The sequence below is a fragment of the Camelus dromedarius genome, chromosome 3 (genome assembly GCF_036321535.1).
Source record: "Camelus dromedarius isolate mCamDro1 chromosome 3, mCamDro1.pat, whole genome shotgun sequence".
Classification (NCBI taxonomy): Eukaryota; Metazoa; Chordata; class Mammalia; order Artiodactyla; family Camelidae; genus Camelus; species Camelus dromedarius.
In genome coordinates, this window is record NC_087438.1 from 23,748,863 (window position 1) to 23,775,790 (window position 26,928).

General features: G+C 41.4%; 1 protein-coding gene across 1 annotated transcript; it reads right to left on the reverse strand.

Annotated features, from left to right (window-relative positions):
- Positions 1-2,916: 2,916 nt before the first annotated feature.
- AMACR (alpha-methylacyl-CoA racemase) lies at positions 2,917-19,443 on the reverse strand. Its single transcript, XM_031443786.2, has 5 exons — positions 19,154-19,443; positions 16,920-17,063; positions 15,746-15,906; positions 9,918-10,098; positions 2,917-3,677 (listed from the first exon to the last, which is right to left on the reverse strand). Exons 1-5 carry the CDS (start codon positions 19,398-19,400, stop codon positions 3,268-3,270), a joined length of 1,143 nt encoding a protein of 380 aa, XP_031299646.2. The 5' UTR covers positions 19,401-19,443; the 3' UTR covers positions 2,917-3,267.
- Between the last annotated feature and the right edge of the window lie 7,485 nt (positions 19,444-26,928).

Genomic DNA, 26,928 nt, shown 5'->3' on the forward strand with positions numbered 1-26,928 from the left:
ATGAAGATTTAGGACCATCTGAGCCTTCAGTCTTCATCTGTAAAATGGAGTAACCACCCCTACCTTCTTTCCCGTTGTGATTGTTTGAACAGCAATTGAGATACTGTATATAACAGATGTAACCTTCATTCTCCACTCCCCCCATCATAATGAAACCTGGACTAGCTTCCAGATTCCACCCCTCCCTCACACACCCATATGCTTCCAGGAAGCTGAGTCCAGGGGAGCTCCAGGAGTAGGCTGGCTTTATCTAAGATAATTCTACCTTCTCTGCCAAAGACTGGTATAGGGCCAGCTTGTGACTTAACTTGATCCAAGGAGACAAAAGGCAAGGTTTGCTGAAAGCTCTTGAAACTCTCTCTTCTTCTTGATGTTGCTGTGTGTGGAAATGAGAGCCAGATATTACTACCAGGTTAAGGATAAAGCAAACACAGAGAGGATGGCAAGTTGGCAGAGCCAGGAAAATGCAGGGAAACAGGGTCTAAGTGACCAGATTCAGGCCGCCCTAAAACTCACTGTCCTTCTGGACTCTACGTACGTGAGCCAAAACATTTCCCTCTTGTTTTGGATACTGCTACTTGCCATGTAAGCCATCCTGATTTGGTACAGGTAAATTATTTTGCAAATTTATAAAATACAAAGTAATTGCGACTAAAACCTGGAATGTGCTTAGACAGAAGACATGAACACAGGGATAGGAGGCCTGGCTGCAACCAGTCACCTCGTTCTGTAAGAACTGTCACATTTATCACCATACGGTTTGTAGTATCTCATCTCTTCCTACATTGTAGGATCAAGACAGTGCAAATAAATGTATATCAAGTGACTATCAAGAACATAATTCCAATGTTTTCATGAATATAATCCCTCTTTCACTAGAATTTGCTATCTTCAACTGCCTGCTTCTCTTCCATTCTTCTTAAAGCTTTCTATTTTCTCCTTACCTGCCCCCTCGCCTACTTCTAAATCTAGTTTCTCTAAAGATAGGTGAAAAAAAGAGGAAGAGTAGCATTTCCTGCAGTCTTAGATTTTTCAGAAGAAAAATATGAGTCATTAACAAAAGCTCCTAACCTTATTCACACACCTTTCTTTAAAAGCTCACAGCCAGTTTTTCAAACATTTTGGATAAAGTCAACCACAAAAATCGATATTCCAAGCTAGTTCCTCTGTTTGTTGAGTTTTTGCCAATTCACTTTTATTCTTTCCCTTACCAATCTCCTCAACAGGTACTTTTTTGAGCACCTATTGTGATGGAACAAAGGCAGAAAGACTTGGTTCATGTCCACTAAGACAGTGGTATTCGAAGTGTGGTCTGAACGGGAAGCATTATATTCACCTGGAAGCTTGGTAGAAACGCAAATTCATGGGCCCCATCCTGCACCCACCACATTAAAATCTCTAGGGGTGGAGCCCTGGAATCTGTGTTTTAATAGTATGCCCAGATGATTGGAAAAGTTATGTAAATTACACTAAAAGCAATTACTATCCTTGGAGATACATGCAAAGTACAATAAGAACATAGAAAGGGTCCCTCAGAAAAGGAGCTAACAATTACTGAGCACTGAGGATGTTCCAGGCACTGTCTCAGACATCACAACGACAGAGTTAGACTTGAACCCAAGGTCTTTCTGACTCCAAAGTTCATAATCATTGTACAAAACTGCCCTAGGGCTGAGAAATGCAGAAAGTGTCACAAAGAAGGCTGTATGTGAGCCAAGTCTGAGTCTGCTTGATCAACAAGCTGCAGCAAAAGGGGTCAGGAGTACTTTAGTCCTGGAAAATGCTGCAGAATATGGAAAGGAATGGAATCAAGAGAGACCATAGCTTACTAGAAACTTCAGGCAGCCCAACATGAAGTGCTGGGGAGCAGGGGGTGGGGTGGGGGGAGGGATGGGACTGGACAGCTATGTAGAAGTCTTATTCTAAACAAAAGGTTGATATATATTATGCAAATGAATTTATGTTTAGTTCTATAGGGAAAAAAGAAGACCACTGGAGAATTTTAGAGGACTGAAAAGATGAGTCTGGTGTCAAAAAGATTCCAAGTTAGCACAACAGAAAAAAAAAAAAAATGAAGGCAGTGATACTAGAGGTGAAAAGTTGGGAAGTAAGGCTGAGCAGTAGTCCAGGGAAGAGGAAACAGGGGTCTGGATGAAAGCAGCAGTGGGAGGAGAGCAGAGGCATGGATACGGGAGCTCTGACATTCTCTATATACATCTCTACTGACATTCATTCCTTTAATCAATATTCACTGGCCAGGCACTAGTCTAGAAACTGGGGACTTCAGCAATGAATGAAACCTACAAAGTCCTTCATAAAGCTTCCACTCTAGTGTGCATTGCTTAAGACAGAGTGAGGGCTGGCCTTAATCAGAATTAACGTCAGCACTGATATGCTGTGTGAAGGAAAATGAAATAGGGCGAGGGGAGAGCGGGTGAAAAGGCAGCTGCTATTTGAAACAAGGGTCAGGGACACTTGAGCAGTGGCCGAATGAAGTGAGGGGTAAGCTGTGGGACCTCCTGGGGACAGGGAGAGGCAGGATGGGAGTGAGAGCAGAGACTGGTAAAAGAAGTCTAGTAAGACTTTCAAATGGATGATGGTGCAATTTACTGAGAAAGAGACACATTTGGGTGATGCTAACAGGAAGCTACACAGGAGCAGGACTCTCAGCCGAGTGGTCCAAGTGGAGGAGCGGTGGTTACCTGAAGGGAACCTCAAGAACATTTTCTAAAATTCCAGTTCAAAGACACTGGCTGAATGATTTCCTTATCAATTAAAAGGATCAGCTTTTCTATCTAAGAATGTTCATTCTGGTTAACAGGAGAACCTAAAATATTTCAGTAACAAAAGGCTATTCTGGTGATGTTTAAAGAACTCTCTTGAAACCTTTCCACAAACATAAAAGGATGAGTAAACTTCACGGGAAAAAAAAGCTTTATTTAATAAAAAGCATTATATTAATTCATTTAAAGTATATTATGAACATGTAAGTATTTTAAATCAACAAATATAACCTACTAAGTAATTTGGAAGGCAGAAAAACTGCCACAATTTAGTACAGGTAAACTAAAAATATTCCTAAACCAAAAACCATGATGTTAATCATTTTCAAATTCAATCATTACTCTATAATCAGTCTTGTTACCTGATTAGAATAGTTAGACCACTGTGATACTGTGTTTTCACATTTCCAGGCATAAAATTTTTTAATACTATTCTAAACTATAAATGCAATATTCAGATTCACTTGAATTGTGCAGCTTGAACTTAGAGATTAGCTCTTGGTTTATTACTTTCAATAATTTTATCGGACTTAAGCTGATTGATCTCTTCTTCGCTGAACCCAAACTCTTGAAGTACCTCTTCAGTGTGTTCTCCTACAAAAGGATCCCTTTTGGAAGAAGGGATAGCTGGGGTATTGGACAACAGAGGTGCAGGGCGGGGAATCACGCCCTGCTCCCTATCAGTAATAAATGAGCCCCGATCTTGGTTGTGACCATGATGGGTAACCTCTTCAAAAGTCAGAACAGGAGTCACACATGCATCTGTGCCATCAAAGATCTGACACCACTCTGCCTTTGTCTTCTTTGCAAATACATCTGCAAATTTCTTCTTCATTTCTGGCCAATCAGTTGTGCTCATCTGATGGGGAAGTTCATCAGGCTTTAGCCCAAGTCCTGAGAGAAAAACACAATTTCTTAAATTAGTGTGCTTTGGGTGGAGTGACTATAGTCAATGACAACTGAATGTTGAACTCACCGTATGCTCCCAAATAAGATGTTCTAGAGGAGTTTCTCCAGTGAGTCAAGAGAAGAAATTCAAACCCAACTTGAAGTTAGAGCCAAAGGCTGGAGAAGGTAGTAGGGGCAGAAGGACTCAAACACACTTTCCAAGTCTTTGCCAAGATTTCATTATTTACCTTTCATCAAAAGTTAGTCTATTTTTAAGGGTCCAGTTTCCAGAAATCGATTTCTTTACTCTGAGTAGGTTTTCAAAAATAAATTTTCTCATGATGTTATTATCTGTCACACTGAATTAAAATAACACCGTATTTCATAGTGTTCCCAGATCCTGCAAAAGCTAAAATCTAAACGAATTTGCGTATCACTGCAGGCACACCTCGTTTTATTGTGCTTCACTTTCTTGCACTTCACAGATAATGAATTTTTACAAATTGAAGGTTTGTGCCACAAACCTGTGTGGACCGATTCTGTCGGTGCCATTTTTCCAACAGCATGTCTCTGTGTCACATTTTGTAATTCTCACAATATTTCAAACACTCCACTGGCAAAAAGATTACAACACACTGAAGGTTCAAATGATGGTTAGTATTTTTCAGCAATAAAATGATTTTTTGATTAAGGTATGTATGTTGTCTTTTTAGACAGTCTTATTGCATACTCAATAGACTACAATATAAACATAGTTTTTATATGCACTGGGAAACCAAAAAATTCATGTGACTCGCTTTATTGCAATAGCTGCTTTATTAAGGTAGCCAGAACCCAAACCGCAAAGTCTCCAATGTATGCCTCTATTCTTGTTTTCGAGGAAGCCTAAAGATAAATAATTAAATTCAAGATTGCAATTTTATACATAATATTCATTTCTCTTTTATTTTTGTCCAACAGAGGAGCTCTAGTAGAGCAGTGATATTTGCCTCTTTGCTTTCTTACAACCTTGCTGTCAACTAGGAACAAAGGACTTGTAAAGTAACCAAAGACAAATGTAAATTGTTCCTATAACAAACAGGACAGAAAGGAATCAGCCAGCCAATTAATAGGGGACAGGCAGATTGTTTCTCTCAAGTATAAAGAGCCTTGAAGGGACCCATCAACATAGGGTGCAGAGAGGATGAAAGCATCCACATGGGATTTCCCAGGAAGGATGGCTTCTCTGACCTATGACCGGTCTGGGCTTCCTTTATTGATTATAAGCACCTACCCCTGCAGAAACACCTGAACGCCAGTTCTGATTAAATTATACCCAAAGGGCCACTTTGCTGGGGTTTGGTGTAACTGTCATTTTTATTTCCTCATGCATAAGAGGGTTTCTGAATTTAAACTTTGCATAAATTTAGCCAAGTATAATATTTTGCATGTTTAGCCAAGTTAGTTAAATAATTCTCACCTTTATCACCCTTTCCTCATCTACTGTTCTGAAAAACATATTATAAGCTACTCTGAAGATGCAGAGTAGCTTATAATAAGCTTGATATAAGCTTACCTACAGAGGTAAGAAGACATGAATACTGCAGGCTTTTCTTTGGGTTTGGGGGATATAAGGAAATAAGGAGAACTCATGTAGTTCTGCATAGTTGTGAAAAAACACCTGTGGGATATATAAGTACATTTTTCTCTGTAGCCACTTGTCTCATTCAAATACCAGGGAAGATACAGAGCTATTGTTTCAGGGTGATCACTGTCATCTACAAAGAAATGTTTCTAAGGATGTGTTTCACTTTGCTTTCTCTCTCCTGATAGTCCCAAACTCTGTGACTGAAAAACACATAAAATGAGCAGTTAGCCAAAAGTAGTGATGTAGATCATAGCTACTGCTGGAAACATCTTTGCATGCTTTTTTAAACAGTTTTTCAAAAAAATGAGAATGTGATCAGAATCATAACACTAAATAAAGCTGAAGCCAAGGTGGGAGGGCATAGCTCAATGGTACAGTGTGTGCTTAGCATGCACAAAGTTGTGGGTTCAATCCTTAGCAACTGTTAAAAAAAAAGTGTGTGTGTGTGTGTGTGTACATATACATATAATTACCACCCTACCCTTTCCTCCTCCAAAACAAATTCTTTCCTGACAGCCTTGTCTGCTGGGGAGGGAGAAACATTTAAAACTGAAGCCAACAGTTCTCTAACAAACATTATACTCGAGATTCCACAGGTCATAGTTTGTATACTGGAAAAATACTAGCCACCAAAAGACCCTAAGTTCCACCCCTGACTCTGACACGCCAGCTCTCCCACTGCCCTGTCAGCCTTGCTTGGCACACAGTTTCCCATCCTGCCCAGGACACACATCAAGTCCACAGGATGAACTACCAGAGGTTCGGGTGGGCTGTTTCCCGTGCCCTTGACCTTCCTATACAGAGGATCCACTCCCCCACGGAACACAATTATAGATTGTGGCTAGTTTTTACAGTATAATTAATATTAAATTTCTGATATTGTGAGTCCACTGACTTCCAGAAACTGGCCTGGGGACTCAGGTACCACTTAAAACTTGGGAAAGTATGTTCTGATGTCCAAAAAAACTACCTTATACAAACACGTATATATACACACATAATTACATAAAATAGTTATTGTTTTTCAGTACATGTCATAAACTTACTGCCCTGTAACACAATATTACGCACATATTAAGCAGTCAAAAATGCATCCCATAAGTATGCAATGATATATATAAAGATTAATGTTTATTAATAATTAATAAATAATAAGCATTATTTGTTACAGTGAAAAACTGGAAAAATGTAAATAAACTTGAATAAGGAAGTGGTTAAATAAATTTTAGGACAGGTATAGAATAGAATATGACATGGCTGCTATATTAAAAGAGGGAGGCTGAAGATCTTTAGGGTTGACAAAAAAGGATGTCTGCTATTCTTTGAATAAAAAAGAGATAGCTATTAATTATAAAATTATATAACCATGTAAATTTATAAATTATAAAAAAAATTTAATTGTGTTTGTATATGTACCAGAAAACTTCTTGAAGGCCACATCTCAAATGTCCCCAAAGTGGAAAGACAAGGGAGAATTTTTGCCTCTCACTTTACAAACTATTGTTCACATTTTTTTCTAAAAAGCACATTATTTTGAATTTTTTTCATTTTTAAAAATTGTGGTAAAATTTACCATTTTAGTCATCATTAAGAATACAGCACTATGGCATTATGTACATTCATATTGTTCTGGAACCATTAGCACCATCCATCTCCAGAACTTTTCATGTTCCCAAATTGAAACTCAGTACCCATCAAACACTAGCTCCTCATTCCCTGCTTCTTCCAGCCCCTGACAACCATCGTTCTACTTTTTGTCTATGAATCTGACCACTCTAGGTACCTCATATGAACAAAATCATAAAATATTTGTCCTTTTGTGACAAGATCATTTCACTTAGCATAACATCTTCAAATTCATCCATGCTTAACATATGCCAGAATTTCCTTCTTAAGTCTAATATTTCATTGTTTCATATATCTATATATACATATATATGTATATAAATGAAAAACACATTTTGTTTATCCATTCATCTGCTGATGGTCACGTGGGTTGCTTCCACCTTTTAGCTATTGTAAATAACGCTGTGAACATGGATATGCAAATATCTGTTCAAATTCCTGCTTTCAATGCCTTTGGATATATACCCAGAAGTGGAATTGCTGGATCATATGGTAATTCTATGTTTAATTTTGTGAGGAACCACCACACCTTCTTCCACAGTGGCTGCACAATTTTACATTCTCACCAGTAATAATACATAGGGTTCCAGTTTCTCCACATCCTCACCAACACTTGTTATTTTCAGGTTTTCTTTTAATAATATTTTGAAATTTTAAAACAACTTTCAAACATTCTCTATTGCTTATCTGATTTACAACAAGAGCCTCAAGATGTCATGAAATTCTCTGTTTTCAGATTTCTTTGGCCTAGAAAGCAGCAGCGACACAGCATTGTGGAGTCTGTGCTTTACAAAAACCTTGTCTTCAGATAATGAGCGCTAAGTGAAGGTATGGTCTCAAAGATCTCAACACATAAGGTCAAAGAAATAATAAATTAATACTACCTCAAAAAAATCATTACAGATGTGGGGGTTTGTCTGATGAGGCCTGAGAGAGAAATTATGTATATGTGACTAGTAAAAGTATATTTTTGCAAATAAATATTGTAAAAGAAAGAATATGCTGAGGCATTCTGGCAGAGACTACGTGGATTAAGCAAAAACTGATTTGACACGCTAAGCTGACTTACAGCACAAGCCACCTGCCAGCTAAGGATCTTCAGTGAACCTGAGGAGGAGAGGAGGTTAGGGATACCTCAGAAGGCTGTGGCTGCAAAGAGAGGGGGCTGTAAAAAAAAAACAAAACAAAACTTGAGGGGTTACAGAGTTTAGACTCAGAAAGAGAAAACCCAGGAGAAGATGATCAGAAGTCAAGGTGTTGGAGCAATCAGCCTGTTAGAAAAACGTCTTGTTTCGCTTTCAGTACTTCCAGAAAGGGTCATTCATCAAGGTGGAGTGTGGATGTTAGAAATGATCATTCCAAACACACACGTTTTTTTAAAAAAAAAAAAACCAGACACATGACAGAGAGGAGTTAACTTCTGAAACGGCAGAACAGAGACCTTCAAAAATCTGCTCGTGTATAAAAGCAACAAGAACACTAGCACAAATTGGCAGGATCAACTTTTTCATCACTCTAGAAATAGGATGAACTAAAAGCTTGCAACAATCTCAGGAGCATATTCAAGAAAAAATGACTGAATCTTAGTAAGAGCAGTGAGCCTCGGTGCTAATCTCATCCCTCTCTCAGCTCTGTGGTAGCCCACAGGCTCTCAACTGCAGTGGCTGTGAAAACCAGTAGGATCAACAGCCAAGGAGGATGGGGCAAAATAAGGATGGAGCTCCCCCCACATCCCATCCCCAGCGAACTACCACTGTTTGGCCTGTCTGACAGCCCCCTGGAAATCTCCATCCTCAGGGCTTGTCTTTATTTGATCTGACGCAGAGCTCACACTGCCCTATTCCTGAAATATTTATCAAAAAAAAAGTTAGTTTCAACTGTCATTTGGAATTGCCTGATGCATGGTGATAATAAAATTCAACTGACGATTAGCCAACTTTATTACTATATTTAAATTCTCTATGGACAAAACCACAAGATTTGCGTAAGGTGCAAACCCCACTGAGTATGTCCCAGCTCCTTCCCGGGGCCCTGTACCACCAGCAAGGGGGTGTTGCTCCCAGCCCTCAGCCCCTCGTGCAGCACTGTTCTGTCCAGAATTTTGAATTAAGACTTCTAGTCTTAGTTTTAATTTCAGGACCAAAAACAAAACAAAACAAAACAAAAATATGATCTAGATAAATCATTCTGTTCTACAGCTCTTCCAACTATATTTAAATTGGTGAAGTTAATACAGCTGATCATAACATGCTTTCTAACGCTTGCAAAAATAATCATTTCAGCTATGTACAAATTAACTCTGAGTAGCATTTTGCATCTGAAAAGCTACCAAACAGAACAAAAGAACTCTAAACTTAAAGCTGAAAGATAAATGAGCTGCAACCAGCTGGTCACACCACTTCAAAGTATATTTTAAAACTTCTCAGATACTGAATTATCTGTAAACTTTTAAATTCAAACTTTCACAGGACCCAAATAACTTCAGTCCAATTATTTCATCAGGGAAGAAGAGATTCCAAATTTTCCTAACTTTTGGCAACATGTCAAGAAAGGTAAACTGCGGAAGCATCAAATAATGGTAACATATTCCAACAAGATGTCATTCCCCAAAGTGTCTCTGTGCTCTGGTGACCCCTCTGTCACTGAAGCACCATGAGGGACATAGTCTAGCAAGGAACCAAAACTGGTAGAGCCAGCAGATCATCTCCAGGGAGGGGTAAGATGTGGGCACACAAGGGAGACGTAAATATCCAACACTACTGAGTGTGAAATGTAATAAAGACATTGAACTCCCACAAAAGGGACTGTTTTTTAATCTAAGTTATTTTAGAGACTGGAAAAATTACTCGCCAATTTAAAAGATGGGGGAAGGGACCCACAATATAATGATGGCTATAATGGGACATTTAATAAAAGACATCATGAATTTCAACAGGCCTCAAAACAGAGGCTAAAAAGCTTCTGCAGAAAAGAGGTAGGTGACAGTCACTCACCCTTGATGAGCAGCTCATAGAACTGGGGCTCTATTGCTCCAACAGCCATGAACCCCCCGTCGGCCGTCCTGTAGGTTGCGTAGAAAGGCGCTCCCCCATCTAACAGGTTCTGCCCCCGAGGCTGGCTCCACAGTCCCAGGGATTTCCAAAGAAAAGACCCTAGATATGCTGTTCCCTCCACCTTTGAAGAAACAGAATACAGTAGGAATCCAGATAATTCGACTATAAAAAGCATGATTGATTTCTGGTTGGGTTTTTGAAAAACACTCGTGTAAAAATGCTTATCTTAAATATAGGAAGATTGCATCTAATTATACAACTTCCTTACTATTTTGATAGGGTGAGTTAGAGCAGGCATATGGCAGAGTGAGTTTCTGCACTTTTCAGTTCAGGAAATACTACTCAGCAAAGACTTAAAAGAATGATTTTTGTTCTTCTTTTCAAGTAAGATTGGCAAAATGATAATTTTTGAAGCTAAGTGAGGGTACATGGACATTCAGTATATATTCTTTTTAATTTTACATATATTAAAAACCATCAGAATAAAAAAGTTGAAAATAAAGCAAAAACGTTTTTAAAAATCCATCACCTGATCTCAATACCTATAAACACATACACACAGATATATGAAGCGTATCACATTTTAAAGGTAAATCACATGACAGTTAAATTTCGTTTAGTTTGACTCCAAGCCTAAGAAAACAAATTTGAGTATTTAATATATCTTAATTTTAATAATCACTAAAAAGGTACAAAATAAACATACTATGGGTGGCAGGTATATGCGTTTTCTGAGTACAAACTAGTTTGGGAATGCCAACTCCCACTGAGTCCTGAAGTAACAGGAATGGATTCGCATCCTCAGATATGATTATCTCTAGGCTGGATGCCCTGGGCCACGTAAAGAACACACTTCCCTATCTTTATGGCTTTATGATCCTAACAGTTCCAGAATCCCAGGGAGAAGGCCATCAAAGTATCCTTGTCTCTGAGGTTACAAACAGAGGGACCCCATTCCAACTGTGAGCATGGAATTTCTCACTGGCTGTGAAACAAATACAAAATATACCTTTATGTACATCCCAACGGGAATTTCTCACTGGCTGTGAAACAAATACAAAATATATCTTTATGTACATCCCAACGTTCCCTTTTAACTTGAAAGCTCACGCACACTTGAATTCGTGGGTCTGACATCCGTTGTCATTGAATAGTGGAGTTTGTGTAAGTGGCCTATGGTGTTGCTTTTTCTGAAACAGGGTTACGTAGATCTTAAAGGATCCCCATGTTTACACACACACACACACACACACACACACACACACACACACACACACAAGATATAACCTCTTTTATACAATGGATGTACTGATGAGTCTGTTGAAAAAAGATGCCCTCATGGCATCACAGGTCTAGTTTGGCTCACTCAGGGTGCAAAAGCACTCTCATCTAATCCTGCCTTTACTTGGTGCCACAGGAGGATACACGACAGGGACACAGCAGTGTAATCCTCACCTCTCCACGAGGCTGCCCGGCACACGCTTCTCTTGCTGCCTCACCCATGGGTAGTGTTTGCCGCCACAGACGCGAGCCCTCGACACAGGGAAACTGCAGCCTCGGTTCCCCGACCTTTTACATTGTTCTCCTCAAGTGGACTAATGGTCTGCGTGCCAACACACAGCCCCCCGGTCGGATGCGCTGCCCCAGATCAGGGGTAAACACAGCAAAATCGCCCCCCACATTCCACAGTTTCCAAGGGAACAGTATGATGAAGAGACGACTCCAGGTCCTCACCGGCAGGCCTGGGTTAAGGATTCTGCAGCTCAAGTCAATTGAAAACTACTGGCTTAAAAGAATAACGTATCTGTTCCCCTCTAATCAGCTTTTATAACTGTTTGTATCACAAGGGCCCCCAGAGATGGGGCGGTAATGAATATGAGGCTTTACTGATCCACTTGACCTTGAGTTTTCAGCCAGCACTCACTGTGCCCTAACGTGAATGTGAACCTTAAACAAAGTTCACAACATTTGCACATACACTAAGGCCCTACTGTCTTCCTAATCATCACGTCATTCTGATCAGACGCAGTCTGATGAAAGCAGCAATTATCTTTTACTTATATTGGACTATAAATAAGAAATCACATGTTATTAGTAAATTATTCAGATTATTACCTAGTAAGTATTTAGCCTTAAATTCCCTTCAAACTCCCAAGGCCTCAGGCTTGTTCTTAGTTCTTTCCTGTTGGACCAAGGGCCATGCTCAGAGGGCAGGAAAGGGCAGTGACTAATTCTGGGCTTTCATGCCCGTGAGGGAGTCAAACTGCTCAGAGGCGGTGTGTCTAACCTGTTCTAGCCACCTGTTTGAGAAGGTAGTAAGCCTCCTCGAGTCTATGAGTCTTCTAGTACCAAGCGGGAGTGCGCATCCCTCCTTAAGGGAGCCGTGAAGGTCAGAGGAGGACAGACGTATGCAAAGCACCTAGCCTTGTGCCCGGACTGCAGCGGGTAGAAACCTGACCCTGCTCCCACTACCAGCGCCTGTCGGGCCAGGCCCAGGCCTGGAGGTAGATGCGGGGAGCTGCCTCAAAGACTGAGGGTCGAGCACTCAGGGGTTAACAACCCTGTTTGCAAGACATAGCCCTGGGAAACTTGCTCTGCAAAGATTCCCTGTCCCGCCACCCCACCTTAAAGATTGTAGATTAACAGGTGTTTGTCCTGGAAGAGGATCTGGACTTTGTTCCTTGCCCAAGGAAAACAAGATAAGGAAAGCTTGACATCTTAATTTATGACTACAATAAATATGTCCAAAACAGCACTGTAAAAGATCTTGAGGCACACTATGTAACCCTCCTTGGTATGCAATGTTTTTTCTTCTTAATCATTATAAAAAGGATTGCTGAATAAACCACGGCGGCAGTGTCAGGTCTCTGCCTCGGCAGGCTGCAAGACCCGTCCCTCTCGATCCCATTCTTTGTGTGTGTGTCTGTTCTTTTTTCCTAGTTGTGGCGACCTCGCCTTCAGACCTGTTCGTTTTGCCAGCAGGCTCCGGCAGGTAGAGATCAGTCACACACCACTCCTACTGAAATCCCTCGGAGAGGAACACAAAGCTCAAGGCACAATGTGAATGTATCTGTTAGGCAGTGTCACAAGGCCCAGAAGCAGCAGGGGGCAGGGAGTGATGGGCCTGGGAGGAGAAGGGAGCAGAGAGGGGATCTGCCCACCCACTCCCCCAGCGCCGCTCTCCCGCCCCCTTTCCCAGCGGACCGCAGTCTCAGGTGGTTCCCAAAGGACTCTGGAACCTGCTTCTGGTGCCCAGCTTCGGGGATTCCATCTGGGTATCTGATAGGCAGATCAAACTTGAAATGACCAAAACTGCATTCCTTTTCTTCTTTTTTTTTTTTTTTTTTGTATCTATATATTGTTAGTGAAGTATAGTCAGTTTACAATGTGTCAGTTTCTGGTGTACAGCACAATGCTTCAGTCATACACGAACATACATATAACCGTTTTCATATTCTTTTTCACTGTAAGTTACCACAAAATATTGAATATAGTTCCCTGTGCTATACAGTATAACCTTGTTGCTTATCTATTTTATATATATTAGTTAGTATCTGCAAATCTGGAACTCCCAATTTATCCCTTCCACCCCATTCCCCCTCTGGTAACCATAAGTTTATTTTCTATGTCTGTGAGTCTGTTTCTGTTTTGTAAATAAGTTTTTATGCCTTTTTTTTTTTTAAAAGAACTTTTCTTCTAATAATAGTAATAACAAACTCTTTACAGAGTGTCTCCTCTAAGACAGCTGTTGTGGGAGTGCAAACTTGGGTTCACAAACTTTGATATTGCAATGATTGCTTTTACCAAATCATATTCTCACCTTTATGTATTTTCACCTTTATGTAAACACGTAAGAAATGTATAATCAAAACCAATGCTTTCTATATTTGACTTTATACTGCTACCTAAAAGCAAAAAGTCCAAAAGCTTAAAAGACTGAAATCTCAATACCAGTCACCACTTTACCTGTGGAACTCAGCTCAGTTGCCTGGAAGCTGCTTTGCCAGCAGCAATCTGCTACAACCTGTCTCCTCCCCATAAAAAGCAGAGACATGCTTTGCTTAGTGCGAGGTCATAGATTCAGGGCTGCTTGTGCTTATGGAAAACCATAATTCGTCCCAGGCCCTAACTGGCAGGACACGCTTCGTTTATCAGGCCTAGGCGGATCGTGTAGGCTGCTCCTGCTCACAGAAGACTGATGCAGCCCTTAGCTGGGAACAGCTGGGCTGCTTCGTGTGCTTAGACGATTTCTGATTATTGCATGGAGACTCTGTGGTGGTCCGGATTTTCATTATCAATTGTTCGGAACACTGTAACCTTGCTCATGATTGTCTGAGGTTGAAAATAACCGTTTGTACTATCAATACTGGAACCTTCTCCCTAAGTGTAAATTAAGATTATGTTTCTGTTTTTCACGAACTGAAGCTACTGACCTGCATCCCTGCACATACACCATGTCCCTCACTCATTCCTATGACATGTTTTACTTTCTTTGTTTGACTATTCTCAATAAATACAAGAGCTTTGGAGGAGCTCGGGGAGTTGGTCTCTGGCTCCCTCTCACTCTCTTGACCTCATAAAGTCTTGAGTAATTTTGTTCTTCCGTGGTGGGACTTTTGCTGGACAAAACTCATGACGAACAGAACCCACAAGCTGTTATTTACATAACAGTGAAAAACAGATGGACTCATTTAATTCTCTGACAACACTGTGAGGTAGAAACCACTGTTATCTCCATTTACAAAGAAGGAAACTGAGGAAGGGAAGCTAAGTAACTTACCCCAAATCACAGACCTAGTAACAGCAGAGCTGGGGTGGGGGAAGCTGGCCACCGGAGTCTGTGCTCTGGATGCCTCCTTCAGCATGCCTCCCCCAGGGCACCAGTGACACCACCTTCTAGGCCTTCCAAGCCAGAAAGAGGGGAGCCAACCTTGATGCCTCCCACTCCCTTCACCACCAATACATCATCAAATCCCAGCAATTTTACATTTCAGAAGTAAATCCTTAAATCCAGACCCATTCTACCATGAACCATTTTAGTACCTGCCTTTATCTCTCAGCAATAATCCAGTAACTGGTCCCTCTGCCTCCAGTCTTGTCTCCATCACATCCATTCTCCACCCTACCTCCAAAGATCTGTCCAAAGGCAAACGTGTAGTCATGCTGGACTGGGCTCCCATCAACTAGCTGTGAGAACTTGGGCAAATTTCTATGCTTCAGTTTCCTCTTCTTTAAAATAACAATGTATTCCAAGTAAAATTGTTTTGAAATCACACAGGGGGAAATCACACAGGAAAAGTGCCTAGGATAACACGAGGCAAGTGCTCAGTGTATGACGCTGAAAACACTGGAGCATCATGACATCCCCGATGCAAGGCAGGAGGCAGGTCTACACTGGTCCCTTTCACTTGAGTATCATTAAGAATCTTTTCTACCTGCTGAGGGAGACTTTCGGAGCCCAGGTTCGAATGAAGACTGCTGGAAAACCATATTCTAAGCATAAGTGTGGGGAAAATTCTTGAAACACAACATAGAAATCAGGTGAATCATGGAACCTCTAGAAAACTGACTCCACATAGATGACTAAAATATGACATTCTGACATGTCAAAGATATGAAGCTGTTTTAAAGAAAAAGCCACCCTTGGTAACTTGGATTCAAATTTCAGTTCTCATTTATCTTGTCTTGTTCAGAAGAGGACTTGAGGCAGCCATATAGCATCCTGCATACAACTGGCAGGCTTATCATTTCCCCCACTTAACACTTACCATGCTTGCATCAATGATCTGACCTCTGCCAGAGTGTGTGCGTTCAAACAGAGCCAGCATGATGCCCAGTGCACATATAAGGCCACCACCAGCAAAGTCAGCCAGGAGATTCAGCGGGGCGTATGGATTCTCACCACTTCTGCCAATTTTTGACAGAACACCTACATCATTAAAAAAAAAAAAAAAAGTGGGAACACTAACTATAAATTTAATGTCTCTTTTAAATAAATACATGAACATCTAAGGGGAACACCAATCTCTCTAGTTGCTGACATAAGTGAAAACAAATACTTAATGCTTTTGTAAATCTAAACTTGTTCAGCGTATTTATAAGCAAGCCTTCCCTCTGAAAAAAGTTCCTTGTTTTGTTTTTGGTTTCATGTTCTCTAAAACTTTATTCCAATGAATGTATTCAGAATTCTATTGCAAAGGTTTTATTCACTGGGTTTGGGGAAGAAAATGGTTGTTATGCATTGACTTTCTGGCTTTACACCCATATAATGCACTTCTATTCTTATAAGAAAGAAATGCAAGAAAACAAACATAAGAAAAAGAAAAGGAATTAAACTTTTAAATAGATATGAAAAGCCAATTCTACACTCACTGTTTTCCTCAGCCTTTGAATGTGGACACAGAAAATTTGAGACTTTCTTTATTCAGCAACACAGTTCTTAGAAATCTAGAATTAGGCCATTCTAAGACATGTTCTTACAGGCAAAAATTCTAGTAAGGTGATATTATGACCTGAAAACCACGGGTTTTTTCTAGTATCCACAGAATTTCTAAAATGGCAACTCAGACAATGATTCTCAATAAAGTAGGGGAGAAGGGGTTTCAAACTATATTAGGATTTTCAAACCACAGAGCAATCATTTCTAGTACCACCAAGTCTCTTCCCTCCTAGCTGGGGCTTGCTGGAGAATTCACTCCACAAGTGTAGTAAGTAAATGTTACTAGTGACAGTATATCATCCCTTCAATGTGTTCAGGCAGGGAGAGGTCGAGAACAACTATTCCAAGACAAACTAATCCTTTTAAAACAACCACATGCTCTTTATTGATTCTGATAAATATTTAAATCTTCACCTTAAAAAAATTCTTTTTAATCAGTGCACTCGTAGATCTTGACTGGGAACAAAATAAAAAGCATAGAGAAATTATTTTTTCCAAAATACCTGACAAAGCCAAATAGTTGATGTCATGTCCTGCTACCCTAGAGAATCTTCCTGACTGGCCAAATCCACTCAACCTGGCATAGATGAGCTTTGGATTCTCCCTCTGCAGAATCTCTGGGCCGAGCTGGAGTTTTTCCATGACACCTTAAGAGAAAAGTTACAAATTGTTTTTAAGCCAGCATGAACTGAGAGCCTCCTTCAGAACGCCTGTGACAAACGTAAAACAGCACTGTTGCCAGGAATACCAATAACATTTGTTGTGGGTTTACAGGGTTTTCAGTAACTAAGGACCCAAAGGCTGAAGCCCCCATTTCTGGAATGTGGGCTTCTGCCCCAAGGTGCTATCTCCCTCTAGCACCGTCCGCACCCCTTCAGGCATACCCAAGCCTCCTCGATCCTCAGAGTGGACACTTCCTCCCTCTAGTTGGTCCCTTAATAGTTCCCCAAATTGTCTCCTTGGTGATCTATCAGAAATGGTCTGCTCTCTTGGAAGTTACGCTAGGTCTTCATTTGATCAAAAATTCATTTTTGGACAAGCTGCTATTCCTTTTAGGATCTTTTCTCTGTCCATGCCCGCATCAGTGCCTACCACTTTCTACCTTGTGCTGTACTTGTGTGTGTGTGTATATATATATATATTCCATCTCCTCTATCAGCTCAGAAGCTCCTGTGGCAGGATTCATGCCTCATCAGTTTCCACGGGCCTCTAAAGTGCCTTGCATCAGTACCTCTACACAAAAGCTCAATAAGTATCTGTGAAAAGAAAGATTTGCTACAACAGCATTTAATTGCTCTTAAGTTACCAGCAAGTACAGCTGACCTGGGAACAAGGCCGGTTTGACCTGTGCAGGTCTGCTTAAATGCAGACTTTCTTCAACAGTAAATACCATTACCCAGCCTGTGGTTGGGGAATGCCGAGGAACTGCAGATAGAGGACCGTGATACCATAAAGAGTAGATAATAAATTGTAAATGATAATTAACACAAGAAGTCTAGTTCTCCACCTAGATAAACATCAGCCACAATCCCCTCCCCTGGCAGCTATGTCTGTATTCACATATTTAACCATGTTGAGCCTCCTTCAACTTCAAATAGGCATTATTAAATTATGATACAATCCTAATTATTAAATTACTATTACAATACTCAAATCTGGCTGTGAGGGTAAATGAGTTAACATGTTTAAATGTACCTGGTGCCCTAGAGACATTCATTTCATTCACCAAATGTTTAGTGCCTCTCTGTTATCCAACAGGAAAAGATTTGGATTTGGATTTAAGCAAGACAACTCTGGTGGTCTTCTGAGAACAGATTGGAGTGGTGCCAGACCCAAGTATCAGCTTTAAAAAGGCTGTTACAACAGTGTCGAGGAAGCTGTAGCAGGTGTGGAGAGAACCCTGAGTCACAGAAAGCAGAATGACTCGGTGGGTGATAACTGAAAGCTGGTGAGGGGAAAGGAAGGTGTGGAGTTCTCGATGAAGTACAAGTTTCTGATTCAGGCAACTGGGTGGATCTTGGTTCCATTCACTGAAATAAATAATACAGAAGGGGGAGATGCCATTTTAGGAGGGAAGAGGATGGGCTTGGTTTGGAATATGTGGAAGTTGCAGTGCCTGGGGTAGTGCTGGAGAGATGGGCAGGACCTGTACATTCTGGCGGTCTGTGGTCCTAACAGAAGTGGGTACAGTTATAGATTTGGGCATCCTCTGCCCAGAAGACAACGGGAATAGATACGGTAGCTCCAAGAAACAAAGTGTAAAGGAAACTAAGCCAAAGCTAGAACTTGGGAACACCAGCTTTTACGGGAGGGAGAGTTAGCCTGGGTCTGTGGGTGGCTTTACAGGGCACATCAAGCCCCAAAACGGCAGCAAAATGACTATGTACCTATGTGCAGTTTTCCGGGGAAAGCCTCTCTGGCTTTCGTTTGATTCTCATTGGGTTCATGACCCTCAAGCAAATAGAAATGGGCGACTGGAGAAAAGAGGAACTTGGGAAGGAGTCAGAGAAAGGGACAAGAAGTTCAGGGCAACAGCAGTATCTCAGACTCCGAGTATGTAAGACTGTCTCAGGGGGCGAATGATCACCAAGAACAGAAAGGTGTAGAAAGACACGGAAGGGAAGGGCTCCTGGGGCAAAAGGGCAAAAGTGTGCCCGGCGCAGCCTCAGGCCGTCCGGTCCGGCGCCCTCCCTTCCTCGGGGCCCTGGCCCCGCCCGGCCCCGCGTCGGGGGCTCACCGTGGCGGAAGGGCTCCAGCACCACGTCTGCCCGGGCGCACAGGCGCCGCAACACCGCCGCTCCCCGCGGCTGCTTCAGGTCCACCACCAGCGAGCGCTTTCCTCGGGCCAAGGTGCTCGGGTCAACGCGGACGCGGGGCCGGTCCACACGCACCACCTGCGCCCCGAAGTCCGCCAGGACCATACCGCAGAACGGGGCCGGGGCCAGGCCCGCTAGCTCCAGGACCGAAACGCCCCGCAGCGCCATTGACCTCCGCACAGTCTCCCGAAGGCGAGGAAGACTGAGCAGCCGGCGCCCTCCGCCCTCCGCCCTCCAGCCCGGGTGCGCGCCCCGCCTCCCTCCCTCGTGCGCCTGCGCGCTGCCGCGGAGCCCGCGCCTTGGCGCGCTTCCCAGGTCGCGGGCGCCGGGTCAGCTGAGCAGCTTGTTTTCGTCCCATGCTGGGTTCCAAATTGTGTTCTGGGCTTGGCTTTACGAGCCTGAGACCTGTCTTCGTCTTCCCAGGACGCTTTTACTCTCATTGTTGCGATCCCCACCGCTGTGCTGTTTGGGACCCTACCTCTGTCCTGCCCTGGAGGAAAAAAAAGCATATAAATATTTAAGAAAGTGGCATGTAAAATACTCAAAACTGAGTTCATAAAATAAATTTAAGGGGTAAGGGTATAGCTCTCAGGCACGAGGTCATGGGTTCAATCCCCAGTACCTCCATTGAAATAAATAAACCTAATTACCCACCCCAAATAAATATAAAGACGAAACTACATAGCTTTGATTTTTTTAAAAAATTGTTGAGAAGAACCATGCTATGGTATTTTCTTCAGTGAGCTGCAAACTATTTTCACCACTTTTACTTCTTACCCACCCAGTGATTTCCTCCACACACGGCTTGAGTAATGTGGACTATTAAAAAAAAAAAACTTAGAGCGGGCAGTGCTCATCAGAGCCAAACGAGAGAGCTTTAAAAAATTTTTGATTTGGCACCTGCCATTTCTATGGATAATTATGGTTTCAAGTTTTTTATTCTAATGCACTGTTTTAAAAAGTACAATAAAATAATCACAAATAGCCCCACTCCTTGCAGTTAGGAGTGCACTAGGAACTAGGGAGAAACACAGAGAAAAGGCGGAGGCAAAGCGAAGAAATTGATTGGCTTTACCTTAAAGCCCAGTTGGTTGTTTGTATTTGGTTCTTAACCTTTGATTTCCTAACTGAGGCGTTTACCAGGTTAAACTTGATTTGCTTACAGAGGCTGCAAGGGCATTAGAGCCACATCCTCTAATGACCTCCTTGTTTAATGAAATCCCCCGGCTCCCCCCTCCCCCGTCCCTTGCTATCCCATGTTCCTACCTTTGTTCAGGCATAAGTTTCCTTAACTCCTCCTCTTGTTTTATTTTTATTTTGAGAAACTTGAAAGAAGAAAGTACAAAATGATATAGCAGACATCCAGCACACTATTTTTTCATAGTGGCTTCCAGTCTATTTTTCTAAAAAATAAACAGTACAGATAAACTTTGAGCTAACACCCAGGATCAGATTCACGTGAGCCAGAGGTCTAAGTAGCATGAAACTTTACTAATAAGCTCAAAGATACAGGTCACGGAAAAGCTCAGACAAACCAGAAGTCTGGGAAATCTCACACTACAGGTCCTTCTGATGCAGGAAAACAGATATGGGGCGTCAGGAGGGCTCTGTCCCAGGTCTCGATTGAGCCCCTGGGACGTGCCCTGCCAAGTGTGGGTCCTTGGCTTCGTGCAGGAAAGAATTCAAGAGCGAGCCACAGTTGAGTGAAGGTAGATTTATTTAGAGAGATACATTAAAAGGCAAGAGAAAGGCTACAAGGTGTGGGGGTTGGGTGCTCAGATTAAAAGTAGGTAGGTACACACTCCATAGACAGAATGTCGGCCGTCTCCGAAGAGGGGGAGAGAGGGGCGGCCACGAGGCCCGTGTTGCTGGTTTTTATGGACTTGGTGGTTTCATATGCTAATAAGTGGAAGCACCAGTCTAAGGGGAAGGGGCTGGGATTCCCAGGAAGTTGGCCATTTCCCACTCTTTGATCTTTTGTGGCTAGCCTTGGGACTGCCACGGTGCCTGTGGGTGTGTTACTCACCATGTTACTATATTACAATGGGCGTATAATGAAGCTCAAGATCTACTAGAAGTTAAATCTCTCATCATCCTGAGCCTCAAGGCCTACTGGGGGTTGAATCTTTCACCATTTTGATGTTAATTGTTGTGTTGTTCCTTGAATGGCTGTGCCCTGCCCCCTTCCATTCTGTCTCACTTCCTTCCTGCATTGGACACATAGCCTCTGTAACGAGCTGAATCGTGTCCCTTCTAAATTCATATATTGAGGTCCTAACTCTCAGCACCCACAATCTGACTGTATTTGGAGATAGGGCCTGTAGAGATAACTAAGTAAAAAGAGGTCATATGAGTGGGTCCTTATAAGAGAAGATTAGAACATGGAAAATACAAACCAAGGGACAACTATGTGAGGACATAGCACAAGGCGGCCATCTCCGAGCCAAAGAGAGAGGCGTCAAAAGAAACCAAAAGAAACCTGCTGACCCCTTGGTTTTGGACTTTTAGCCTCCAGGACTGTGAGAAAAGAGATTTCTTTTGTTTAAACAAGCCAGTCTATGGTATCCTGTTATGGCAGCCCTAGCAAACGAATATGCCCCGTAACCCACGATTACTGATGAGGTCTTTAATGAAGTTCTCAGGTCACCAAACAGGCTATTTTATATCCCAGAGAGTTACTTAGCTATAGAACCATGCCTCCTCAATTCTAGATTTATTTAGTATAAGTAATCCTGTGGCCAGGGGATAGCCTGTTAAGTGCATTCAGCAGGTAAATTCTCTTCTTCCAAGCAAATATGATTAATCTCTTTACTCAAGGTTTGGTTGAGTTTTTGCCTTTTCTTTAGTCCCCTGGGCATCTCCACATTTACCAGCTGAGAGGAGTAAATAGATCAGAGGCCAGCTGCTTTTAGCTCCTTCCAAAAAGCTTTAACCCAGTTACTGCAGTTACATAACTTTGTTCCTCCTCACCCCACTATTAAAGACGCAGCACTCCCATGATTCTGATGCGTGGTCCACAGTCCATTATATCTATCGATGCGGTAGCTCTACTGCATATATACTATATTTTGTTTAATCAAAATATGTTTTGGTTTTAATTTACATAAGTGATGTCACATGGCACTCACTTTTCTGAACATGCTTCTTCACTCCGTCTTACGTTAACTGGTCTCCTGATTTCTACTCCTTCTTAGATCAGAAGGGATTCTTCGCTTAAATTCAAAATAATTCATTGGAAGGGTATGAAGTAGTTCACATAATTGCTTGAGAAAGCTGAATTCAGGCAGTTGGCAGGACTTGGGTTGCTAGAGTCATATTCGAGGTCACAGCGTGAAAGTCTGGTTAGGATTGAAGACTGCACGGTCTCCACGTGACCCTCCACCCAGCTGCTCAGCCTGTGTCTGAGTGAAAAGGATGGAGGTACCAACTTGAAGGGTGTCCCCCTGACAATTAGGATGGGACCATTAAGTTAGAATAATGACTGGTGGGGGGGGGATTGAAACGTCAAATATATGAAAAATCATGAGTTGATAATAATATCTTTTTAAAAGACCTAATTAATCACCTTTAAAAGTTGTTAAGGCACCAATTTCATTATTCTAAAATGTGATAAATGAAACTGAAAAAAATCAAGCATCTATCTTTTCTGTATGAACAGTATTTCCAGATAACCAAATGGCTAAAGAAAGAAGTCTTCCTTTTAAAATGTCACTATTTTGGAACTGCTAATGAAGAAGTGCATTTAAGCAATAATCATCAATGATTGCTTAAAAACATTAGGCAAAAATTAGTAGGGGAGTCTTATAGTATGTGGACCTGGCTGAGATACCCTGAACTCACTGATCAATTTTAATATCATAAAAAGAGACAGTAAGATGTTATGGACCTTTTGGTATGATGCAATAGATAATATCACCCATGAAATTATCCTGCAAAAGATTAAACCTAGATCTAAGCAAGCACATTATCTGCTTATGGTTAATGCATGGGACAGAGGAAGATGCCATGTAACACCAAGAGATATACTCAGCATATTCACAATGTTGGAAAGCAAATGACAAATTAATAAATAAATAGATAAGTAAAGGAGAAATCATTGCAGATTTCAAGACTTAGGTGTGTTAATCAAATGCAGTTTATACACCTTGTTTTGAAATTGGGGATACTTTTTAACACTGGATATCAGATCATATTAAGGAATTATTATATTCTTTTTGTAAAAATGTTATGGTAGTTATAATTTAAAACAAAACTAAAAAACAACTCATTTCTCTCAGATATGTACTGGAGTGTTTATAGACTTTAAAATCTCATCAAGGAACTTTTTTATGTCTGGCCAACTGGATTTCAGAATTGCCATGGACCAGTGGCTCCTTTGTCTCTCCCATTTCCCCCTTTTTGAGTAGGAACACCTATGCTTGTTATCCTTTCCCTGTCCCACCATTGTATTGGGGTGGGGGTCGGGGGGGTGGGAAGGTAATGTCTTGTCTCTTTCATTTCACAGAGCAACAGATCAAGATGAACTGTACTCAAGGAGGTGAACTAAAGAACTACATTCAAGAGGCCTAATCCACCTCTGGGTCTGATGTAATGGACAAGATTCTGGACTTTGAGCTAATGCTATAATGGCATGAGACCTCTGGGGACTTTGCAGCGGGTGGGGGTGAATGTATTTTGCATGTAGGAGGGTAAGTAGGAACAGCTCACTCCTGCTGGGTGTTTCTCCTTTATTCTCACACTACTGCCACACACACAACACTTCCGACTGCAGTTGTATGGATTCTTTTTTTCCCACACCGAGCAATCCTCTGGTGCCAGATATCCTACAGTTCAATTCAGTTCTGACACTAATTGGCAGTAGCACAGAGCCCGCAGGGTAATGGTTCAGTCTCACAATACTGCTCCCCATTTCAGAAGCCAATAGCAAGTAATAGATCCCCAGATTACCTATAACTTCTGTCTGACTTGGCTACGAATCAGAGGTTCCCATGATTCCCCTGCTTGGATTTGAATACTTGCTAGAATAGCTCATAGAACTCAGGGAAACACTTATGTTTACCAGCTTATTATATGATAAAGGATACAGACGAACAGCCAGATGAAGTGATACAGAGGGTGAAGTCTGGGTGGGTCCCAAACACAGGAACTTCTGTCCCCATGGAGTTGGCATGCACCATCCTCCCAGCATGTAGGTGTGTTCACCAACCTAGAAGCTCTCTGAATCCCATACTTTTGGGATTTTTATTGAGACTTCATGATATAGGCATGATCAGTCATTAGCTCCATATGCAGTCCCTTTCCCCTCTCTGGACAATGAGGGGGTGGGGGCAGGTGGGACTGAAAATTCCAAGCTTCTAATCATAGTTTTGTTGCTAGTGAATAGGTTCTGGTCTTGTCGCAGAAATAATTCAGAGATGAGACACAGAGATCAAGAAAGTAAAGTAAAGATTTATTAAGTGATAGGATGCTCTCAAGGGGAGAGCAGGCAGGCTCAGCTGAGTAGCTGTGCTGAGTTTCTTTGGCAAGCTGGTTACATAGAGTGTAAAAATGAATGGGCATAATATTCATTGGAGAGGAAGGGGTTTGGGGTTGTATTTCTTGATTTCCATTCCAGTTCCACCTTCAGGAGGGGAGGAGGAGTTTTTGTCCTTATTTAGTCTTGATCAGAAGTGTCATGACATCAGTGCACAATGGGTACTTCTAATCTGCAAGGCTAATTTTATTGTAATAAGGGCATAATGAACAAAAGGTTACCTTTTCCCACCTTTCTTTGTCTGCCTCCAGGACATTTGTCACCCCAAAATGTGTGATTTCTTATTAGTCCAGAGGTTCTTGCTTTCCTCTGTCTGCCCAAGGATGAATGGTTTCCTGCCATTTGGCCCGCCTCCCTTTCTCTGCTCATATCTAGCTTTCTGCCTCTTCTAACGGCTTGGTCTTTCTAATCGTGGTGTGGTCTTTTTAATCATGATTTGATGGCCAGCCCCCACCCAGGAGCCCACCAAGAGTCACCTCATTAAAACAAAAGATATTATTGTCACTCAGAAAATCCCAAGGGATTTAGGAACTCCAACAGGAAGTGGGGCCAAAGATCAAATATTAGGGAAAAAGATGCCCTTAGTGCTCTTACCACTCAGGAAATTACAAGGGTTTTAAGAACTGGAGCCAAGGACCAAATGTTAAAACAAAAGATGCCCTTGGCACCTCTATTTACAAAGGGTTTAGGAGCTTTGTGTCAAGAACCAGAGGCGGAGACAAAATTATTTGCAATGGTGGGGGAAAAAAACTGAAAAGAGCAAAAATATCTCCCCAAATGGAAAAGGTTAAATAAATTATGCAGCTAATAAAAGTATGTTTTCAAATAATCCTTAATAGCATGTAAGAGTGCTCTTCATGTGTTAGGGCAAACCATAGTAAGATATAAAAATATATAAAAACTGTAACATCAAGTGGTTTGTTTCATGACTATGTCATGTTTCATGACATAAATATATGCTGAAAAAGACTGAAACAGATACTTCAAAATACTAATATCTAATGTTTGGTGAGAGCATTCATTTTTATACAAAAATACTTATATGTATTTTATAAATTTTCTACAGCATTTTTTTTTGATCAGAAAAGAACAAGATTAAAAATAAAATATTCCAAACATAATAAAGCAAGAAATTGCCTTTAGCCATCAAATACATCTTTTCCACATGGTCCTCATGCTCTGTGAGAAGCTGTTTCTCTCTCCTGTGAATTTCTAGCCCTTTACCTTCTGTGGCGATTAAAACAGTCTACTCTGCATTACATCATCCATGCACTTTCCCCCTTTTATCTACCTTCCTCCATTAGGTTGAAAATTCATGTAAGGTAAAATTTGCACTTTAAATGCTGAGTCACTCCTGGAATAGCACATTATCTTTGCACAGAGTGAATGTTGATCAGTTCCAGCCAGGCCCTTGGGAGAATACATTTGATTATTCTACCCTCTGTTTGATTATTCTTGACTTAAGCTCTTATTCATAATATGCTCAGAAAATTCCTTCAGTATAATCTTTTTGCTGTCCAAGGTTCAAAGGTTGCTTTTTCTACACTGGAAAATCACCCTATCTGATCATTATGTGAGGCTGTTCTACCTTGCATTGCATTTCTGCAGCAAGCAGACACCTATGTGTTTAATTTGTAGCGTTTGCCTTCATTTGGGGTTTGGAATTTTAAAGCTGGTTGCTTAGCTGATACATTTAAATTTCCCACAACACCTACCTACTATCTCCTTTTCAGAGCCTCCATCTTAGAAAGACTTGCAAAATAGGTCTTGCATATATAATTCTGGCCCTGGGTGAAATTGTGAAACATTGATCATGACTTTGGCCTTCTCCTGTCTTCTGCACTAATCACCTTCTTCACACTTGGATTTATTTACCAGCCCAAATTGCTTTCTAACTTGCCTGCCACCAAATCTTGGATATCTCTCCTAAGGTGAAGACTGGAATTTAGGCATCAATACAGAAGGATTTCAGGTGAGCTATGAAGGTCCCTCCAGATTTCATCACAGACACTCTACACATCAATATCTTAAAGATTCAAAGGGTTGAAGTTAGAACAATGGAATAAATGAAAAGTAGAGTTTTTTTTGTAGACAATCACCCTGCTCTGTGCCCACATCAACTGTGTAGCTGTTTACATCATCTGCATGAAAATATTTCAACTT

Coding starts and splice junctions, on each gene's coding strand:
- AMACR (XM_031443786.2), bottom strand. CDS start 19,400: ATGGCGCTGCGGGGCGTTTCGGTCCTGGAGCTAGCGGGCCTGGCCCCG. Junction 10,099..15,745: donor AGATCATTGATGCAAGCATG/GTAAGTGTTAAG, acceptor GTTTCTTCAAAG/GTGGAGGGAACAGCATATCT. Junction 3,678..9,917: donor CTATGAGCTGCTCATCAAGG/GTGAGTGACTGT, acceptor TTTTTCTCTCAG/GACTTGGGCTAAAGCCTGAT.